General features: G+C 38.6%; 1 protein-coding gene across 3 annotated transcripts in view; it reads right to left on the bottom strand.

The window, feature by feature from the left end:
• arhgap36 (Rho GTPase activating protein 36) overlaps positions 1-21,471 on the bottom strand; it is an 80,271-nt gene that overhangs the window by 55,460 nt on the left and 3,340 nt on the right. Inside the window, exon 1 of one of the 3 annotated variants that reach the window (XM_067579235.1) lies at positions 18,499-18,805. The exons of the other annotated variants lie outside the window; for them this stretch is intronic. Within the exon in view, the coding sequence (XP_067435336.1) occupies positions 18,499-18,516 (18 nt within the window). The 5' untranslated portion in view covers positions 18,517-18,805. Of the gene's footprint in view, positions 1-18,498; positions 18,806-21,471 lie in introns of those variants that run through there. 3 annotated transcript variants of the gene reach the window in all.

The following is a 21,471-nucleotide window of genomic DNA, read 5'->3' as shown; positions in this document are numbered from 1 at the left end:
GAGAGAGAGGAGGGAGGGAGAAGTGAGATAGGAGGAGGAAATAAACGAGGGAGGAGGATGAGAGGAGGAATTGAGGGAAGAGTGAAGGATGAAGAAGGAGGAGGAGGGAATAGAGGGAGACAAGAGAGCAGGGAAGACAAGGGAGGGAAGGAGTAAATGAAGAATATGAATGTCGCAACAGAGAGAGAGAGAGATGGAAGTTGGGAGTAAGATAAGGCAGCAAAGAGGGAATGTGGGAATGTGGGAGGTAGGAGAGGAAAGGAGGAGCAAAAAAATTCAAGAGAGAAGAAGGTAGGAGTCGACAAATGAGGTTGGGGAGCGGAGAAGAAAGAAAAGGAGAGAGGGAAGTAGTGAAGAAGATGAGGATGTAAAGAGAGGAAGTAGGGAAGGAAAGAAGGACGTAATACAGGAGAGAAGGGAGAAGGATGGGAGGTCAGGAAAAGAAGCAGAGAGGAAAGAAAGAAGGAAAGGAGGAGGTAGGAAAGCAGAGAAAGGAGAGAAGGAAGGAGGAAGGGAGGGAAAGAAGGTGATAAGGAGGATGAGAAGAAGATAAAAGGAGGTGAGAAAGGGACGGGAAGGAGAAGAAAAGATAAGATTGGAGGAAAGATGACAAGAGAAGTAAAGAAGATAAAAGTACAAAAAGGAGAGACAGGTGATAAGAAACCAAGGAAGAGAAGGAGGTTTGGGGAGGGAGGGAAAGAAGGGAATTTGAGGGAAATAATGAAGGAGAGAAGGAGCAAAAGAAGGTAACAGAGGTAAGGAGGGAGGGAGGGAATGTGAGTGGGAGGAGGATTAAAACGTCAGGATAAAAGCTCTATAAGAAGGACAGACAGGAGAGCAGCGCCGAGGAAGAATCCAGATCTAACTCATCTGCAACCCAGAACCTCTCAGACATCTGGTTTATTAGATTATAAAAGGTTTTCAGATGTTTCCCAGAGCAGATTGGGAAAAGAAGGGATAACACATTGTTCTGACAGGGATCAAAGATGTTAATGACGCAATAAAAAAGTATTTTAAACTTTAAATTGCATCAATACAAACTAAAGCAAAATGAAATATCTGTATCCAATGCTACAATACAACTTTAAAACAACATGAATTAATTTTTTGTGCAACTTGGGAATAAACAGAATACAACTAACGGATGTATAAACAGGCGCCCAGTTCATTCCTATATATGAAAGCTGCTCAGTGGTGCATGAAGCCAATAGCCCCAGCAGGGACGGCTAACATCCGCTTTAGCCCTCGAGCTAACTTGAGCGGTGATAAAATAATTCAATCATGCGGCTCTTCTAGACTTTCCAAATGTGATCGGACTGAACGGATCCAACTCTGACAGTGAAATGAGTCATTTCATGGCAGTTGTGACGCTCAAAAAACATTTATCTACTGTTTTACAGCTGCTCCTTTTCCCATGATTGTGCGTGAGGAAAAATGCTTTTTGGGCCTCAGGCGGACCCGGAAGTTGTGATTTCACGGTTTGGCTACTGTGTCAAATTGGTTTCAAAGCCTGGCGCATTTCCTGGGGGCTTGATTCAACTTATAGAGTTGAATGTGTTGGCAAACAGTTGTCTATTTATAACATTTATCCAGCAGACATTCAGCAACATTATCATCATATTAGAGTCACGTTTGTGTCCGTGAGAGCTCTGCTTTTAGTTTGCACCAACTCCTGAGGGAAATATCTGTCTCTTGGTGCTGAGCAGGTAGTGGACAAAAGGTTTTTAGAGCTTCTTCTTTGAAAACTGCTGCCTGCTGCGGCCAAAAACGACACAATGAGAGCACAGAGAGTGAACCAAAACAGTGAAATTGCAGCCGGACAGCTAAACAATGAGCTGAAACCTGCTATAAAAGCTCCATAAAGTTCCGAGGGGAGCTGCAGAGTCTCTGACATTACACACATTATCATCAAAATATTGATTACAGCTTCTTTAAGGAATCTTTCTTCAATAAATCGGTCCCATTGCACAATACAGAAACCCTCACATGACCCCTAAAAGTCATCTTGTTTTTGACAGCTTGACATTTCATGAAAGGTCATTTCACAGAAAGACACCAGCATAAAAAAAGCTCCTGGCTACATAATGTTACATTTTTGTGCGATAATATAATCATCTGGGGACATGACGGAGAATGTGATCAAGTAATCAGCATTTGGCTTTGAGTGTTTGTTGCTGTGTTAATCAATTAGTTGACAAAATCCTGCAGGAAAATTCCAGCTTGCCATTCGGATTCCTTTCCACAGCTGTGACAGAGGTCAGTGTGTGTGTGTGTGTGTGTGTCGAAAACAAGCCTGGAAAATCTCTCTCAGCGCTCCAGCTGTGAGATCCAAACCACCAGCGGCTACAATAGATGACACCGCATCCTCATGACCTCTGGAGGTCAACCCCGACAAGAGTTCAGATTTCACGACCCCCGATCGACTATAATAAGAAGAGAGAAGTCGGTGAGGGAAAGACCGAAAAGTCAAAGTTGCTTAAAGACCACACAGTCGCCGCATCAGAGGGAGTATTAAACAAATAAACATACGGCTGACGACAGAGCGTTAACAGAGAATAAAGACTAAACAAAAACAGACTGTAAGAGAAAGGAAGGACTTTTAAATTAACCTACATCCTCTTGTAGCCGCTATGAAAACATGTGGTGGTGGTGGAGGGTTTTTTACTGTAAATCACTTTGTATTTATAGGAAATGTGCTATAAAAATAAAGTCTGATTGATTGATTGATGCATTTAATGTAGCTTCCCTGCACAGACTAATATTTACAATTCAAACAGTCTCTTTTTGGAGCTGATATGTGAAATATATTCATGTCTCAACTGAAACTGATGCAAGTAGCAGCGACACGTAATTACCGTAATTTTGCATCGTCAAAATGTTTTCTGATTAATCCTTGAAACACACTAAGAGGAGAGATTCCAGGTAGAAATTAGTGTGATTACGTGCAGAGTTCCAGCTCCAGGACTGACTTGTTTGCACTCGTTATTCGATCAGATGATGAGATTTTAGCGATTAGACGGCGACACCCTGATCGAGGGGGTTGATTTCCAGAGTGTGGAACTAAAATCGTTTTTTTCCAGATCTAACGTTAGGCGTCTATTTCTGCCATGAATACTGCAAAAACACGTTAAAATTATTCTCTTAACTGGATGTGACGTACAAGTTAGAGATCTGCAGAAATTCAATTTGAATCACATTTTAAGCTACTGTATGAACATGTTGTTTTGAACCCTGATGAAGACGTGCAAAAAGGTCAAAACTGATCTCATGACCGAGCCATGTAAACAATAAAGGCTTTAAATTATGAAGTTTAGTGCATAAAGTTTGCATTTTTCATGTTTTTTTCCCCTTTAAAAAGCCTTTAACAAACCCTGAAACTGTGTTTTTCCTTAAATATTAGATGTGATCTTTTATCTGCAGGCCTCACTTGCAAAAAAAAAAAAAAGGGATCTGAATCAACACATAACAACACATCTGCAACCAGCATGAACACAGCCTCATTCATTTCACCCTCTGTTGTCTCCTGCTGCCAATTAATTGCAGAAAATGTTCATTTAAAGCAAATAAATCTGCCCGTCTTCACTAATCTAAGTGACAAAATTGATTAAAACCTTCCTCTCTTTCTCACATCACGGGTCTTAGTCATGGAGTTTTTCTGTATTTGTATAAATATAATAAAAGTTACTATATTTAGATAATCAGACTTAACCGATAAAAACATTTCCTGCTTTTTCTGTCACATCCAGAGGGAAAAAAAGTCTCAAAATAAAAATAAAAAACACCAGGAACAGCTTTTAGAACAATCGCTTAGCTGTTGCATAATGTAGAAATGTGCTTATGACAGGAGAAATATTCTTGACCTTTGACCCTTGACTTGTCCTTTTCCATTGATCTCATGGATATCATACACCGGTCAGTCTCTATGTGTATGTGTGTGTGTGTGTGTGTGTGTGTGTGTGTGTGTTATCTTTGATCCTTCTAACTTCCTGTAATGTCGCCATACATTTCCAGGTCAAAAGTCACGGGGTTGTATGGTTTCATATCTCATGTCCTGAAGCTCGTCTGCTGACTCAAGCTTTAAGCTGTCTGCTTAAAAACAGGATGGATGATGAACAGGCAAAAAAACACACACACACCGACACACACACACACACACACACACACCATGGTATCCATGTTGAACTTCATTGACTACACCGCCACCTACAGTCTAAACTGTATAATCAATTACAACAAGACCAAATGATTCAGGCATTAAAACAACATATGAAACAGAGAATTGAAGACCAGGAATACAAGAAAAACTGCTTTTTTTTTTTTTTTTTAGTGCTTTAGTCATTTTCTAATAAATTAAAACTTTGCATCACTGTCAACTTCTCGGGAATGAAGAACAACAGCCTTGTGTTACATTTTTGAGGTAATCCAATCATTTTCAAAACAAAATTTGAGCCTGAAATGTAGGGTAATTTTTCTAATAACAAACAAACAAGCAGACATACTGTATCAATGCCAGGTTACTAAATGGATTTCAGTCTGTTTTCGTCATGTCTTAATGAGCCTGGGCATCAAACTAAAGCTTGTTGGATCGTTCAGCTGTGATCATATTTTCTGTTTGTCCTCTACATTAAGACAGAATAAAGCTTAGAAGGAAAGTTTATTTCCTGATTTTTTTTTTTTTTTTTGCAGCACAATGCTGAGACTTGTTGTGGAAATATTGATTATTAGATAAGAAGCATGAAGGTAGGAGTCGGTTTTCACTGCTGATATGATATGATATGTGGGGTTTATCTCTGACTACAGAACAATGGTTAACGGTCGCGGCGGTAAAACCTGAAAGACATATTTGATATCTTGCACTTCTAAACAATCCCTCTAACTGTCCACTCAATATGTGCAACAGGTTTATCTGCCATCATTTAAATAATGTCAGTATCCAGACGGCAAAATACTGTTTCATATTGAAATAAATGTATATTATGGCTGCAATTAACAATTACTGTCATTATCCATTAATCTGCCAATCGTCTTTTTGGTGTTTAAAGTCCTTCACAGTTACACAGAGCTCACGGTGACGTCTTCAAATCGAATTGGGAAACAGTTCAAACACTTAAAAACTGTTATTGATTTTCTGTTGCTCCATTATTTGACTAATCAGTTCAGCTCTAATTGTGTTTTGGCATCAAATGACAGTAAATACTGTACTTAACTAGTGCATTAAGTTGCATTTGACGACACAGTATTTAGTATTCAGCCATAAACACATCACGCTATAATTTACTTCCAGATAAGGGCTGTATATGCCCCACTTAAGTATAAATCAGGTCATTTTTACTGATATAAAACTATAAAAACTGGAGTAAAAACTTGATCAGAAGTAGAGAGTGCAACCAAAAGTATAACATTTAACAGTGAGGAAAAAATAAATAACAAAAAAAAAGTACACAAACTAATCAAACACACACATAAATTGACATTTATGTTCTCAGGTTGCAGCAGCTTCTCACTTGACGTGTATAAAAGGTGTGAAGTAAACTATAATTATTAGACAGAGGCAAACACGCCAGAGGCAGCAGCTAGATGTAGAGTGTATTCTCGTTGTTTAGGATATAAAGTTACCTGCATCGAGGGTTGTGGATCACTTTCCCCTCATGCTGCTACGTGACTGAGAGTTCAGCCAAGTCCTGTACGCATGAGCAAGCTCATAAAACACACACACACACACACACACACACAGAGCAACAAAGAGCCACCAGTCAAATTTTTTACACTCCTTGTTCTCTCTAAGAACTGTTTTTATTGGTTTTCATTATCTAACAGCTTTCAATGCTAAGGGATAATTTATTTGGCTGATAAAAAAAAGTCTCAGGTTATCATTTTCTGTTGTGCAGCAGCCAGATAAAAGCACACAATTAATATCTGTTCCCCTATAATTTATCTGACAGCAGCATTACTCATTCAGTCCTGCTTCATCGGTAGATAATCAGCAGCATAAAAGGAGATAAGAGTTATTAGCTGCTAATTTACAGTCAGATAAGCTAATAGCATACGACGGCATTTACCCTGGAACAAGGAAGGGCACATGCTGAGAGCATTACAGGGTGACATAATATCTGACAGTATCTAATCAATCAAAATAGGTATGTGTATAGGATTTGTGTTGACAGTGTGTTGAGAACTTAGGCGGTAGCTTGGCGATGTTTTAAGGGTCATCAGTGTTCAAAAAAGCAACAATTGGCACCAAATTTAACTGATTTGAATGACAAAAGTAAATTCTTGTGCCATTTTTTTTTGCATGTAATTGATGCAAATACACCTTATACATCAGTAAACTACCTTGAAAAGGTTGAACAGAGTGTAAAAAAAAAGAAAAAACATTGAAAAGTTTAAACTGAAGCTATCACAGCTACGTCTCATCATTCAAATCTATTTATTTCAGTATAAATAACTACAGTAAAGCTGCACAATGGTTTGCAGTTATAGAATTAGAATTATTCCATCATTATTAAGTAAATTAATGGACTTTTAAGGTAAAAAAATAAGGGATTTGGCTTTATAGTGCAATGAGACCTGTTTGAATAAAGGATTAAATAAATAAAGAATCTTCCACTTGTTTACCTTTCCTAAATATGTGACATCTTGTGCCATTTTTTTTTGCATTAATACAAATACGCCCTTTACATCAGTAAACTATCTTGAAAATGTTGAACTGAGGGTGTAAAAAACACTGAAAATTTTTAACTGAAGCTATCACAGCTATGTCCCGTCATTCAAATCTTTGTATTTCATTGTAAATAACTCTACAATTAGGCTGCAGAATGATCGTTCTCTTATGTCATCATTATTCCATCATTATTTATGAGTAAATTAATGGACTTTTAAGGTAAAAAAATTTGGTTTCAGTGCAAAGAGACCTGTTTGAATAAAAGATTAAATAAATATAAAATCTTCCACTGGTTTACCTTTCCTAAATATGTGACAAACACGTCTACTCATGCATGTTTTTGTAGATCCATCCTGACTCACTCAGTCCTGAACCTGTATTTCAATTCAAGAAAATATTATTGTACGATGAGTATTGAGATAAAAGCAGTTTTTAGCCCTATTCTGGCAGGAAAAGTGTGTTCAGGGTACATTAATCATTGAGATGGAGAACAGAGAAGTGAATTATGTTGTAGATTACGGATGTTTTGGTCATTTTGATTTACTGCTGGAATTATATCTATAGCCGCTACCTTTTTACGGCCACGTTCAAAGCCTACCAGCGTCTTAGAGTTTCTCTCATCACTATATTACATAACAGCCTTGTTCGTTATCCTTTGGTGTGTCTTTCTGTCGGTTTCTCAGAGGATTTGGGAAAGGAGAGGAGGAAATGCCAACGCTGTCAGAGGAAACTAGATTCCAGCGAGGATATCGATAACGAGTCTTTCACCCCGTCTCTCTCGCTTCTCTAAACAGGACGTTCACATCCACACCCATCATCATGATCATCACCATCACTGTCTGACAACTTCCACCCTCCGCAAAACATCCGCCTCTCGTTTTCTCCACTCCGCTGGTCGCAGCCGAGTACACAGCAAGGATTCAGTGACTTCCTGCCAAAAGAGGAAATTGTGTTATGGTTTAGTCTATTATGACGTCTGCCTCTCTTGTTAGATAATACAACAGTAGTCGGTACAAGATTTCACACAAGGCACTTTACAGTCCCATCGGAAACGTAAAAGAACAGAACTACACAGCTGGTGTGTTGTACTGTCGTCAACTGATGCCGTTACATAAGATGATGCTCTGCAATGCCAATACTGTATGTGTTGCACGAAAGAGTCTACAGCCGTACTACTCTGAGATTTAGGGTCTGCAACTAATTAATTATAATGAATTAATCCTTTGATTATTATCTTGATTGATTTGATTAGTTGTTTGGTCAATAAAATGTCAATCACTGTTTCCCAAAAGCCCAAGGGGCAACCTCAAATGTCTTGTTTTGTCAATCAACTAATCAATTAATTGACTAATTGTTACAGTGCTAGCAAGGTTGTACTGTGGTACAGCTAAATGCTAACACCAGCATGCTAACATGCACAGAATGGCAAAGTTAACATGCTAACGTTTAGCTGGTAAAGTTTACCACATCATAGTTAAGCTAGTTAGCATGCTAACATTCGCTAATTAGCACAGGTTGATGGGAAAGTCCTTAGTTTTGCACATATTTAGTCATAAACTAAAGTATTGGACAAATTTAAATGTTGCTCTGATGATAGGTTATTACAGTTCATCCTGTGATGACCATAAATGTCAACCAGCTGGAGATGCTAGCAGGTGACGAGAAAATTTCAGGCGATCATCAAAGTCAGTAGGATTCATTGTGTGGGAACCATAAATGTCTGCACCAGAGTTCGGCCCAATCTCTCCTGTACTCTAGATGTCACATTGCACTGAATAAGAGAAAACATATGAAGTCAGTGCATCAACAGTAATCAGGATCTATCCTCTGGAGACCTTCATGGTCATCATCCAACAGTTGTTGTTGAGATATTTCAGTCAAAACCCAAAATGTCATTCTCATGGTGGCGCTGCACAAAATGTCACGCATTACCAAAGCTTTGTGGGAACCAATGTCCTTAAAAAACAAAAAAAATTAAATGGCAATCCATCCAATAGCTGCTTTCAGTCTGAACCAAAGTGGTGACAGCATCATCCCCAAAGAGTAACTAAAGGATAAGGACCTTTTATCCTCTTCACTGACAGCTCCTACCTTCATCAGCCAAAATATTCACTCTTTAAAGTTACATGATAACCCAAAACAAAGAATAAAGCCGCAGTAACAGAGACAAGTAGAAAGAGAACAGAACAGAGAGCATGAATAAAACTCATGTCAATAAAATGTCAAACGATACAAGAGGATTCATCTCTTCTTCCTCCGTGCCATTTAGAAGACAGGCTGTTGTCATGCCTCCCAGAAGTCTTTATTCTTAAAATCAACTCTGCAAGTCGACAGAACAAAGCGATGATCTTATTTTGAATAACACTTCGGGGAATCTGGTTCAGGGCAGAATATATCAAAGCACTTTTCCAGTAATTATATCCTCATACTGCTGCCTCACGAAGAAAAAAGAGCTTTACCAGACTGCTAAGCGTTATCTTTTTGTATTCTAATTAGACATAATTATGGGACTTATAGCAAGAAAGTCCTGGATTTGAACCCTAGCCATCCCAGGTCCTGTCTGTGTGGTTTGCATGTTCTCCCTGTGTTTGTGTGGGTTTCTACCGGGCGCTGGATGGGTCAATTGCAGGGGGATAAATTTCATTTCAGCGTATGCGAGTGCTGAGAAACGGCAATAAAGAGAGTCTTAATCTTAATCTTACAGCAACACTGGACACAATGGTGGAAAGTGAAGTTATTGCGTGTTTGTCTCTTGAAACTCAAAGAATCAAACATGCTGAACAGTTTGCAGCAGCATCTCCTGAATGCATTTATGAACTGGGCTTGTAATTCATTACAATGTTCCTTCATGTGTGTGTTTTGTGAGCACATGCTGCAGTCATCCAGATATTATCCACACTACCCCTGCAGCAGCTCACCACCCAATGGACGAACCTTTAATTAGGTTGAAATGAATGTGTAAAGCTTAAAAAGGAGATTTGACCGTTATGATGTCAGTTGTCTGTGTCAAACATGATCAAAGCTTCAAAACTTGAGGTGAACATATGTAAAAATGCTCTAAACTCTCCATTTTAAAAGCTACTTCTATACTTTTTCCTCGTGATGACATCAGATTGTCGAGCATGCCCGTATACGACCATCCGTTATGTAGTCTTTGATGCTAAGGCCGCTCCATGAGTTGTTCACGTTCTCCACTTGCATATTTCAGATCGGGTGCGTGCTTAAACATATAAGGATGTATTTGAGAAGTTTATATTTTGAGTAAAGAACAAGAAAAAGAAGTGAAATCTGACGACTATTATTACTACTATTCTGGGAGCAGAAGTGGGCTTATCAGGAAGGGGGAGCTAAAAACGTCCTGTTTCAGACGAAGCACAAACAGTATAAACACATGGCTGTACATTTTTAGAGGACATACAGGCATTATGTAATGTGAAAGCCTGTTTTTAACATCAAGTTTGAAAAAAAAACCAGCTGAAAATGGATCATTACAGCTTGCTGACATGAAACAGAGCCATTAATCAGCAGCAGGTTCATTTGTTCTTGTCTTGTTAGACAATGTTTCGTGTCAAACATCTTTTTTTTTTTTCTTTTCTTTTCACTTGCAGTGGCGAAGCCCCCCCAGAGGACAAAGGAGAAAGGGGAGTCATGATGTAACCACCATCTGCTTTTGTAGCTTGTACAACATACGTTTGTTGTTGTGGAGAGATGTACTGTAGCATGACAGCGTACAGCGATACATTTTCTTTCTGTCAGACAGCATTTACTCTCTGAAAGTTCATACAAGGCATGCGTTTTTTTTCACTCCTTTTTCACTCCTTTGATCCGGTTTTCTTTTCCAGGTTTGTTTTATTTATTGCGACAGTGATATAAACCAGGAGGAAAAAAATGGGGTAAAAGCAGACATCAGAGGACAAACAAGCAGCTCCATCTTGTATTTTTTTGTAATAACTTATAGATACTTAGAAACAAGTAGTGAAAACATGTTTAAGTGTACATTTTAATATTTCAAAAGATCCTATATTGTTATATCAATGAGCTCTTGGATCATATGTATGATTTGATTTGACAGACACATCTGCCTTTCATACAGCAAACATCAATTTCAAGATGCTTGTAAGCCGTTTTTTCCCCTTCTGGGAAAACTTAGTTAACATAAGTCTGGACTTGAATGTTTTTTGCCTCAAATAAAGTCTTTAAAGAGTCTAAAGTCCACATTTATGTGACTTAAGTGTTGAGGTCTACAGTTGTGGTGCACTAAATTCAAATCTATAATCTAAAGAAAGAGTCAAGCAAGATGATTATTACCCAAGTCTAACTGTCATCATGTTGTAACGCGAAGAACGAGATAGATTTGGTGATTTTCACATGATAAGACATCTATGCTAAAGGTTATAACTGCAGCGATGCAAGACAGACTGACCTTTGAACTCCAGACATACCAAAGTAATGCAGAGCTGATAAGATTAGAGGAGGCTAAAAGGGAGTTAAACACATATACATATAACGTACTTTGTATGCATGCAAAGCCTCGTATGTATGTACAACTCCATCCTGTTTACACATATACACCAACGACTCGCTCATTTTGGCTCATTTCTAACCAACTCTTCTCCTGAACAGTTGACAATTAGCTTAAATTATGTCCAATTAAACTCATAATTAAATTAAACACAGCTTTATTATCCAATATCCTACATTCCTCTATATGACGGGCATTTTAAACACAAATACAGTGTTTATACAATATTTAATATTAGGATAAAACTTTAAAACCAAGCCAGGTTTAACTTAACTGCAATTATGATGTCTTTGGTTAATCATTTTACGTCATTTCTATACAGAATAAAACATAATTTGAGTTACTGTTGCTCTTGTAACAAGCTGAGCGTGACGGTTACCCTGAAAGTACGTGACTTATTCTGACTGAATTTCCCTTCATTTTCTAAGATTCCCCTTGAGTCAGACGCTTTAAAGATAAGATATCGTCATTAGGTCAGGACTAAGAGCAGGAGGGGAGATAGAGGGAAACAAACAGGTAGTATGTTTACTTCCTGTTCTACTTTTGTGATAAAAATTTTTTTTTAAATGCTTATCTGTGACACCTTAAAATGTACTATAACATTGGTATAAGTTAGATATTACATTAAAAACATGAACAAAGCAATGCTTGAATTAAGCATACAGGGCAAATAAAAAGTGTTTTATGTTATTACAAATGATGAAAAGTTAAAAGGAAGTGTCATGGTGACAGCTCTGACCCTGCCAAGCCCGGACATCCATCTTAGGATGAAAGCTGTGTTGGGATACGGGCACCATTTTGGTCCGGGCTTGGATTCCTCTACAGGGAATAGACAGGAAATGTGTAAAATGCCAACCAGGGGGGGCTTTGACGATGGAGCCCTGCTGTTCTCTGACATGGAAACTCTCCTCTGTAATCATTTGATGTCATCAATTTATTAAATTGACGTCTTTCCTAATGACTTTTCTCATCTGTTCTGCATATGTGTGTCTTCTGACGAACTTTAGAGACAGTCATTAGATGCAAAAACCATAATTTCTACATTTAATCCATCTGAATACAATAACTCTTTATCTTCTCTCTCTCTCAGAATCAATTCCTGGAAAGTTCAACGCTTACTTCCCCCCCCTCCCCTCCCCTCCGCCCTCGTCTTTGACAAGTTGCCTACAGCTTGTGCAACAACACTAAGCCACATTAAGACGTGCAATTTTGGACAGATGACATTAACGTTGAATCACTGAGATCAGGGCAAATCTTCTTAAAACCAAGAAAAACTGCTCACAGCACAGTTTAGTAAGTCCAGCATGACCAGGGATTTAAATAGATGGCGTCACACAGCTGCCTCTAGAGATGTCTTTAAAAGGTATCTCAACTCTAACAAAAATAGAAACTCTCAACAAAAAAAATGGTGTAAGGAAAAACATCATTACTTTTATTAACGTTGCTCCTAAAATATATACAACATATAATAAAAAGACCTTGCCAGTAACTGTTCACCTTACAGTAATGAAGGAATATATCACTTAGTGCAATTTAATGGCTCTAAAAGTTCTCTTACTACCTTTTTGTGAGCTTTAAATCACATTGTACAGTCTTAATCAGCTGATTGAGTTTGCCTAGTTATCATGGAGATGGCTCATGCTGATGTGGTTGAAAGCTCTGGAAAATGCAACTGACTGTACCTTGAATTAAAAGTCTTTTTTTTGGAGACGGGTCTGGAAACGATGACTATTTCCAAGGTTAAATACGAACTTTCACATTTTAAAAAAAACGTGTGACTGTTTTATGTATTTGTTCTTGGACGATAATGGATGGAAGTCCGTGGCACAGAGGCATAAACTGTATCACAGACAATACTTACTAATAAATAACACAAAAAAAGCTACTAATACTTGGATGAATTCAGTGTTAATTTTGGTCACTTCCCAAGATAAAATAATGCCACCGTTACGGTTTAGGAATGTTTTAAAGGAGCACTCTGCAGAAAAGCTATCCGTCGAGTATTAAATTCTCAGGCCTCCTTTGAAAATGAGCAGCAATGGCAAAAAAAAATGCAACTTTATTGCCAGAGAAGAGCTTTGATATTAGACGGCTTCACAAAACCAAAGATTCTGTTCAATTCTAATGTTTTTAGCATTCGTTCTTTCTGCAATTTCCACACATGACAACTATAATATATGGTTAAAGATAGATTGTTCTTGTTCTGGTGGATAAACTACGGTTCATGTGTGGGTAGGTTAGCAATAAAAACACCAAGTTAAGGTTAGGGAACGATCAGGATTGCACTGAATGTTGGCACAAGATGCAAGAAACATAATTTCTTGAGATAGCGAGCTGAAAATGTCTATTAAAAGATCCAAAGAATCTCCTAAAATCAACTCTGCAGTATTATCCATCTTTCTGCTGCTGATCCACATGTTCCAAACACTCCTTTTTTCAGCACAACATAGCTAAACACACTCACTACATCTGTGTCATGCAACCACCTCTTCATAGCTTTCGTAGCTGCACTGGGAGTATTATACCACTGCGTTAGTGGTTTGAGAAGTTTCTACGGCCATTTTGACTTGTTTTTTACTGCGCTAATGGCTCTAAACTATGGTTAATGTGTGGGTAGGTTAGCATTAAAACGCCAAGTTAAGGTTAGGTACCGATCAGGATTGCACTGAATGTTGGCACAGGATGCAAATTGTGTCAAATTGTCCAATATAAACATAATTTCAAGGGATAGAGGGCTGAAAATGTCTATCAAAAGATCCAAAGACACTCCTCAAATCACCTCTGCAGCATTATCCACATAGCTAAATACACCACATCTGTGTCATGCAACCACCTCTTCGTGGCTTTCGTAGTTGCACTGGAAGTATTATACCACTGCATTAGTGGTTTGAGAAGTTTCTACGGCCATTTTGACTAGTTTTTTACTTGCTCTCCATTGGAATCAGTCATAATTGTTGTGAATCCAAGCTGATTATATCTAACAAGAAGCAAACTACAAACTTCTCAGAGCTGCCTTTCAAGCCTACAAGCAGTGATACTTAAAAGATATTCCGCCGCTTGAACATGAACTTGTCCTGGAGGTCAGGAGCCTTTGTTGAGGGACACCACAGCCTTACTGCTCCCCTGACGAGGCTTGTGACCGAAACCCCCCGAAGCGACATGGCTAAACTACTGTCAGGAGTTCAGGAAGTCACTGAGACAGCCGGGCCGTGTGAGCCGAGGCCTAGAATGATCTTCCAGCCTCAGAGGTCGGTAAATCAACCAGACGCTGACGGTTGTGGTCGACCACCAGTCGATCCATCACGTAGTCTGACACGTACGCGAGGCTGCCAAAGACCGACACAGACGCACACAGGTGTATAAATGATGATGGATACATGTGGACGGAGAAAACGACAGCGCCTCTCTCTTCACTTGCGCTGTTTTCCATGTGTGAGTTAAGATGATTGAAAGGGCAGAGATAGATGCCAAAAGTACTACCAAATAAGACATATTAATGTGGAGATAAAATAATCATTGGATTTATGACTCACTTCATATATTATACGCACAAGCGAGAGAAAGAGTGAGAGTTAAAGAGGGGAAAAAAAAAAGATGGAAAGAGTCCCGTCCATGTTTCCATTGTTTTCTTTTCTGCTCCTTGCCTCAGATTTACATAGAGACTAAATACTCTGAGGGTTAAGAAGTGGGAATCCTGTGGTTTTCCTGTCATAATTCAATAAAGGTCTTACCAGGACAGGGATAAGCTGTTCTCACACTCACACACACACACATATACATAGAGGAATGCATGCAAAAAATCACGCACACTTCTACAAATGTGCGTAATGGTTTTATTGCCGGGGTTTAACTGGAGTGTCATGCATCTATAAAGTGTGGCTTAATTTAATGTAGAGTTAACTGGTATCTTAGCTTGCTACACTTTCCAAGTAGCTTGCCCAACGCTACTAAAGGAGAACACAACACAGATGTTATCCGTACTTTCCGGCATAGATAACGATTAGTGTGTCTTCGGCTACTGATTAACAAGTTTCTCAAACGTTTCTCCCACTCTGCATGCTAGTACTGTAGCACTGCTCTTATCACTTTCACTTTTACTGGAGTTAAGATTTTTACTGATGCAAAGCACAAACATATATATATTTATATATATATAGTAATGGTGGCGACATGGGTGTTGATCAGTACAAATGATTTGCAAGTTACGTCAGCAGTTTAAGAAGTTTCTGGCTTGCAAAACTCACTTCGTGGTCCGTTTTAGAACAACAACTCTTCAGTGGTGGAAAAAGAGCCACACAGCAATTCACACCATTAATCTGAATGGCTCTAACAACGGCCGATAAGACTATCTTACCTAACTGGAAGGACAGGATCCATCTATCTGTCTGTCCACCCCCCCCCCCCCCCCCCATTGGCTTAATTTGCTGGCTGAACATTCCAGTTAAAGGAAATCTCAAAGCTATCTCAAAAAGACAACAACAAACATTTTTAAGACGCCTGGTCTCCCTTGTTGTAATTTCTCCAGAGCTGATCCTCCCCTGCCACACCCGAATACTGCACTCACGAAATATTGAATTTTGGCATACAAGCATTACACTGAGATACAACTGAAACACAGAAACGTGTGCACATGAATACATGTATGCAGAATTTGCTGTGAGCTCTTCGTGTAGCATTTGTACTTTGAGTTGTTGGTTTGGTTTTTCATTTTTTGTACTGTCTTTGAATGTTACATCTGTTATATATTGTTCTTATGAAAAATAGGGAAACAAGGGAATCAAGGAAGAAAAGGAGAGAGAAAAATACATTTAGATGATATTAGTAATATTTTATAAGCTTAAATGATGTCTGGTGTTTATCATTTGTAAAACAATCCCACAAAAACCAGCAAAACCTTCAACGTGTTTGTCTGCTTCCCCAATACTACCGTGTCTGCCGCACTCAAACCAAAACCCACTGGCTCCTACTGCAGTTGTACAGCTTAAAAATCACAAAATGTTGTCATTGTAGCTCTTGTTGTAGTAATTCAGAACAAATGGCTATTTTTTTTTTTCTCATTTCTGCAGCGAAAACTGAACCTGCAGCTGAAAGTACCCAATGTTAACACAGGTTATATAACTCTGAGCACGGCTGGCTGATGGGAGATTACAGACTGTTTAGGAGGACAGCCCGAAGGCATTGGCGCTCACACACACACACACACACACACACACAAACTACTGCAACCACGCACAGATGCCTGCATACACCAGATGCAGAGAAAATACCTGAAGGCATCACCCAGAGTGGAGAAAATGAATTAATATAAATGGTTTAACACGAGGTGCTATTTCTGTGTGTGTCAGCAGTGTGAAATTAAGGAAAACTGGGTGGAGATTTCCAACGATGTGACTGGAAATCAAACCCACTCACATGAATTTGCACTAAAAATAAAAAAAATGGTTGCTCAAACATGGGACCTCTTCATCCCACATGCAGCTTGTTCTTTTTCAAACGTACAGATAAAAGTGTTATATTTAACCACAACTCCGATATATACCAACTAATTTTCTTCTGTTTGAGTAACGTTTGCTAAAAAAATATAGCACCCTGCTGTGTTAGATATTTGCAGAGCCTTTTTAAAGACATAAAACTACATTTATTACTCATTTCAGTCAGACACAACAATACTGAAATAGACAGAAAAAATTCCAAAAAGAGATAAGAACAAAGACAGCTACCACTTTGAGTCTTTACAACATTGTTAAATTTCAGTCCGACTGATCAACCTCCTCAATTAGATTTCCCTCTGCACACTATTACAAATAGCTGGAGTATAAATCATGAAAGCTCTCTAATCTCCGTCTAAACTTCTGCATGATGAGTGAAAAATGAACCGTGAGATACGTTTAACAAAAGAGAGGCCATGAGTTTCACCAGAATATCAACCACGGAGTCGACACGTGGGCAGAAAACGCTCCGTCATCTCCAGAATACAACAAAAAAAAAAATTTATTTATGACTTTCCTCAGACTTCGGAGAAAAGAAACAAGTCTCAGGCACATGCTGAAATTCGCTGAAGGAAATTCAAGTTGTGTGAGACAAAGTGAAAAGTCAGCACACCGTGACTTAAGCAGAAAATATCAATTCAACGCATGAAGGTTTTTGGGCCGAGTCCTTCCTCCGAGTGCTTATTGTTAGACAATGATGATGACGATGATGTTACACTAAGAGATTCACCTGGTCTAACAATCAATACAAAGTTTCTCTGTTCCCTGTGAATCTTTATACATCTTTATCAAGCTAAAAATCCTAAATTAAACTATTAAGTTTTGCATTCATGCATCCATTATCATACGACTTTTGCAATTGTTGCTCAATATAAAACCCACATTTCTAGAATCTAACCCAAGCAAGACCTTGAAGAACTTTCTTTGTGCCATATTATAAAAAGGAGTAGTTACTTTTGTGGTTGCCTGGTTGAATTTAGCTTTCAGGGTTTGGACAGTAAACACCTCTGGGTGTGTTTTTCTATCCGAGACCGTACTGTAGGAAACCCGAGACTGACTAGAGGTGATACCGGAGACGAGGTCGTGGTGGGATCTGATCCTAAACTACCATGGGCGCATGTGGCTCCAGAGCCTGGGGTCGAAAATGAATCGCTAAAGAGAGTCACACCCTCATGCTTCTTCTCATCTTTCATCACTGATGGTCCATGAACCCCTCCTCGTCATCCTCTGAATTCTTAACTTCATCTTCCCTTCTTTTTTTTCCTCTCATGACATATGGTGTTCATTATTACGCGCAGCATCCAAGACATTAGGCAATGTCCTCACCAGCACTACCAGCATCACACACACACACAAACACATAATTCCACATACAGACTGCAGATCATTAGATGTCTTTCTTCTCAAAGTATGAGCTAAACCACACGCAAGATCAGACACGTCATATATTTTAGCTTTACACAGGAGGGGAGAAACTCGGCCAAAAGCATTTTAAGTGTTGTGTAAAAATATGATTTAGTGATGCAGGATTAATCCAGTCAACACAACTGGGTGAAAACAAAGTCATCAGTGGTGAAAGAAATGAGAGAGTCAATGCATGGAAGAGTAGAAACAGAGATATAAGCAACAGATATGAGTAATATTCAGTAAATACAGACTGAAGTTAAAAACATTTCTCTGAAGCAGAGCTGCTGTTGATGCCAAAATAATCTGATTTCCTGACTAACACGTTGCTGGGCAGAGCTGTCAGAGAACAATACTTTCATATATGCAAACTGGCATAAACATAAATACCAATTACATAAAGTTTGATTAAAAGCACTCACCGGGGTAACAGTTACCATCCTTGGCCGGTCAAACTCTTGTTATCTGAATAATGTCCATTTGAGTGTCTTTTGCATTTTTAATTTTTTTTTTATAAAAAAGAGGGACAGGAAACATGATGCAAGAGATAGTCGCCCTATTTGTTTCCTCTTCTTCCTCTCTTATCTCTTCAACATTTCACCGAACATTAATCAAATTCGGTTTGGAGAGACAGCTTTAGAGATGTTTAAGATTTCTGTTTGGCACAGACTGCACCATCACAGATGCCCCTCTGCTGCTGCTGCTGCTGCTGCTGGTTGAATGTTTGCATGAACAACAGAAGCTGGAAGCAAATGTGTGCAGGTGCAGCTAATTTGGCAGATAAAGAGGATGGTGATTGGCTCCTGTGTGGGTGGTAGGATTATGCATACATGATTGGCTTAAGTGAACCAGGAAGGAGTTGACTTTTTACCCTGCAGAGTAGATTTTACTTTAATTGAAAAAGAAGAGCAAAGATGAGGAGTTTATGTTAAAGAATTGGTCGTAATTTATCCATCTATAGTGGAGAAATGCTGGCAATCTTTTCAGCGGATATAACAGATCTTTTAGAGCCAGTTGTTTGTTCAGATTCAAGTGATTTAAACACCAGAGATGTAACAGATGTTATGCAGAATTCAAGCAATGGGACTGATAAAAAGAGAGAACAAGACCATTTTTTTATAGACTTCAAAGAAGGAACAAGCAGGAGACAGTAATTTCAAGGTTAAGATTTTGGTATTCAGGCCTAAACAGCACAATATTTAAAACAGGAAAATGTAAATTAAGAAGATTTTGCGGGCAAGAATAGGTGTGAAACTGCGAGAAGAAACCTTGACTCAGAGCCTCGGAGAGATTAAACGAAACTTTGATTTACGTGATAGTTTGCAGAGAAGTTCAGGTTCATGAATATTTTTGTTTCATTACCCTTCGTGTAGGAAAACAAACCCGATTGAGAGGATATTACAGCTTTGTGTTCTTTTTATTATGACTTGCAATTTTCATTTTTTACGATATAAACATCAGTCATACAACAGATGACATATGATACATTCAGTTTCCAGCCAACTCAAACTCCCCCCCGTTCTCACTCCAACCCAACACGGAAACAAGAGGAAAGGTCAACCTGCATCTAGAGTGACTTATGTATAAAGCTATCGCCACGGAGACAATATAACTGTGAAAAAATAATAAAAGAAAGAGAATTTAATAACTAATAATAATAAGAAAATCAAAAAACAGTATACAAAAGCATCACATATGAATGTCGTCTATACATTGATGTATTTATAAAGGAAATATACCTGCATGTATAGCTTTGTGTTCTTTTATTTAACTTGCAGTGCAGATTTAGATTCCCAGTCCAAACCAGTGGACCAGTTGGTGACCAGTAATGCATCAGCTCATTGTTTGCAAACTGCCAACTGAACTTTAAGCTCCATAAAAAAGTGATTCTTTGGCTCTGACTAATGAAGCTTAAAGGTCAATTCATCACCTAAATTACATAAAAGAACGTTTTCTTGCTTCTTTTATGTCACAGCACAGAGGAGATGAATGTAATAATGTTTGTTTTTTAGCATTAAAAGCTTTTAGCATTTAGAAGATGTTTTGGAGCTTTTAAATGATTTTCATCAGCTTGCTCAGTTGTCATAAAAATGTTAAAACCTCCATTATTTTTTTTACGAGGACTTCTCATCGATATTGGTGTAAAAGTTCTTTATTGACCTTGGAAATAACACTTGACACAATAGCTTTATCTTAAGGTTGTTTTATTAGCTGTTGATGAATCAAATTTGGGGGGAAAAAACGGAAAAACTATGCAGTGACTTCTCTTTCCAGATAGTCTGCAGATCGTCACTATAAACAGATTTCTTTGCTAGAAACTAGTTCCAGTAAAAACTCAACAGCAGTTTAAAATCTATTCGTCTATGCTACAAGCAGTGAGCAGCACAAATGAGATTCACCTATCTTCCATTATATTAGTGGTGGAAACAGATATCCCAAAACCAAAAGTGTCTAGTGCATGGCTAGATGCTATTAAAGGTAAATGGAAAAATGTTCTAAATTGGGTGAAATGACCCTTTAATGCACCCAACAAGATTAATTTTGTTTCGAGAGCAGCCTCTGCCTCTGACAAAAGTTCAGTTCAGTCTTCAAACTCCAGTTTGCGCTTGAAACAGTAACCACAGCTTAACAGATAGCGACAATAAGCATCCTTTACCTTTAAAGCAGTTTACACACGACGCTCGATCGCCTCACAAAAGACACAACAGCCGTGAAAAACCTACACCGGCGACCAAACAAGCTTCTGAGGTCAAAGCCGCAGCTTTCACATCATAAATATGACCCCCACGCTTGGACGTTTAACAGGATTTGGCTACATCTTGGAGTCAAATGAAGTTCCAGGCTCGGATTCATAAATCAAAAAAAAAGACAAGCACAACATATGATTGAGCTATACGAGCTGTATGTAGCGGTGGAACGAGGGAGAGACAGATGGGGTAACGACAGAGAGAGAGAGAGAGAGCGAAACCGAGAGATGACAGATGGGCAGATGCAGAAATAATAGTTTGAGAGAAAAGTGATGCAGCTGTCTGGTGATGTCTGAGAGGAGGGGAAAAAAAAAAAAAGAAAGAGGCAGAGATAGTGAGAGAGTGTGTTAAATATTTGTTATTAACTTTAAGATTTAGCTGGACTTGATTTGGTCAGTCATGGCCAAGTGATACTCCAAAGCAGATGGCAGAGGCTCTCAATCCTCGGTCATAAAGACATGATCATCGCACTTGTACACACACACACACACACACACACATGTACAAGCACATACTTTGTGCATCTGCAGGCATGAATGTTGCCAAATTAGAGCATTTTAAAACTCTCTCTCTCTCTCTAAAAAGACAAAAAATCCACTCAAAAACACTTACAACGCTGATAAAAAACAACTTCTGGCAGCTTTCGCA

Source organism: Thunnus thynnus, chromosome 22 (genome assembly GCF_963924715.1).
Source record: "Thunnus thynnus chromosome 22, fThuThy2.1, whole genome shotgun sequence".
Lineage (NCBI taxonomy): Eukaryota > Metazoa > Chordata > Actinopteri > Scombriformes > Scombridae > Thunnus > Thunnus thynnus.
The sequence above is the reverse complement of the archived record's forward strand: the minus strand, read 5'-3'. Positions and strand labels throughout refer to the sequence as shown.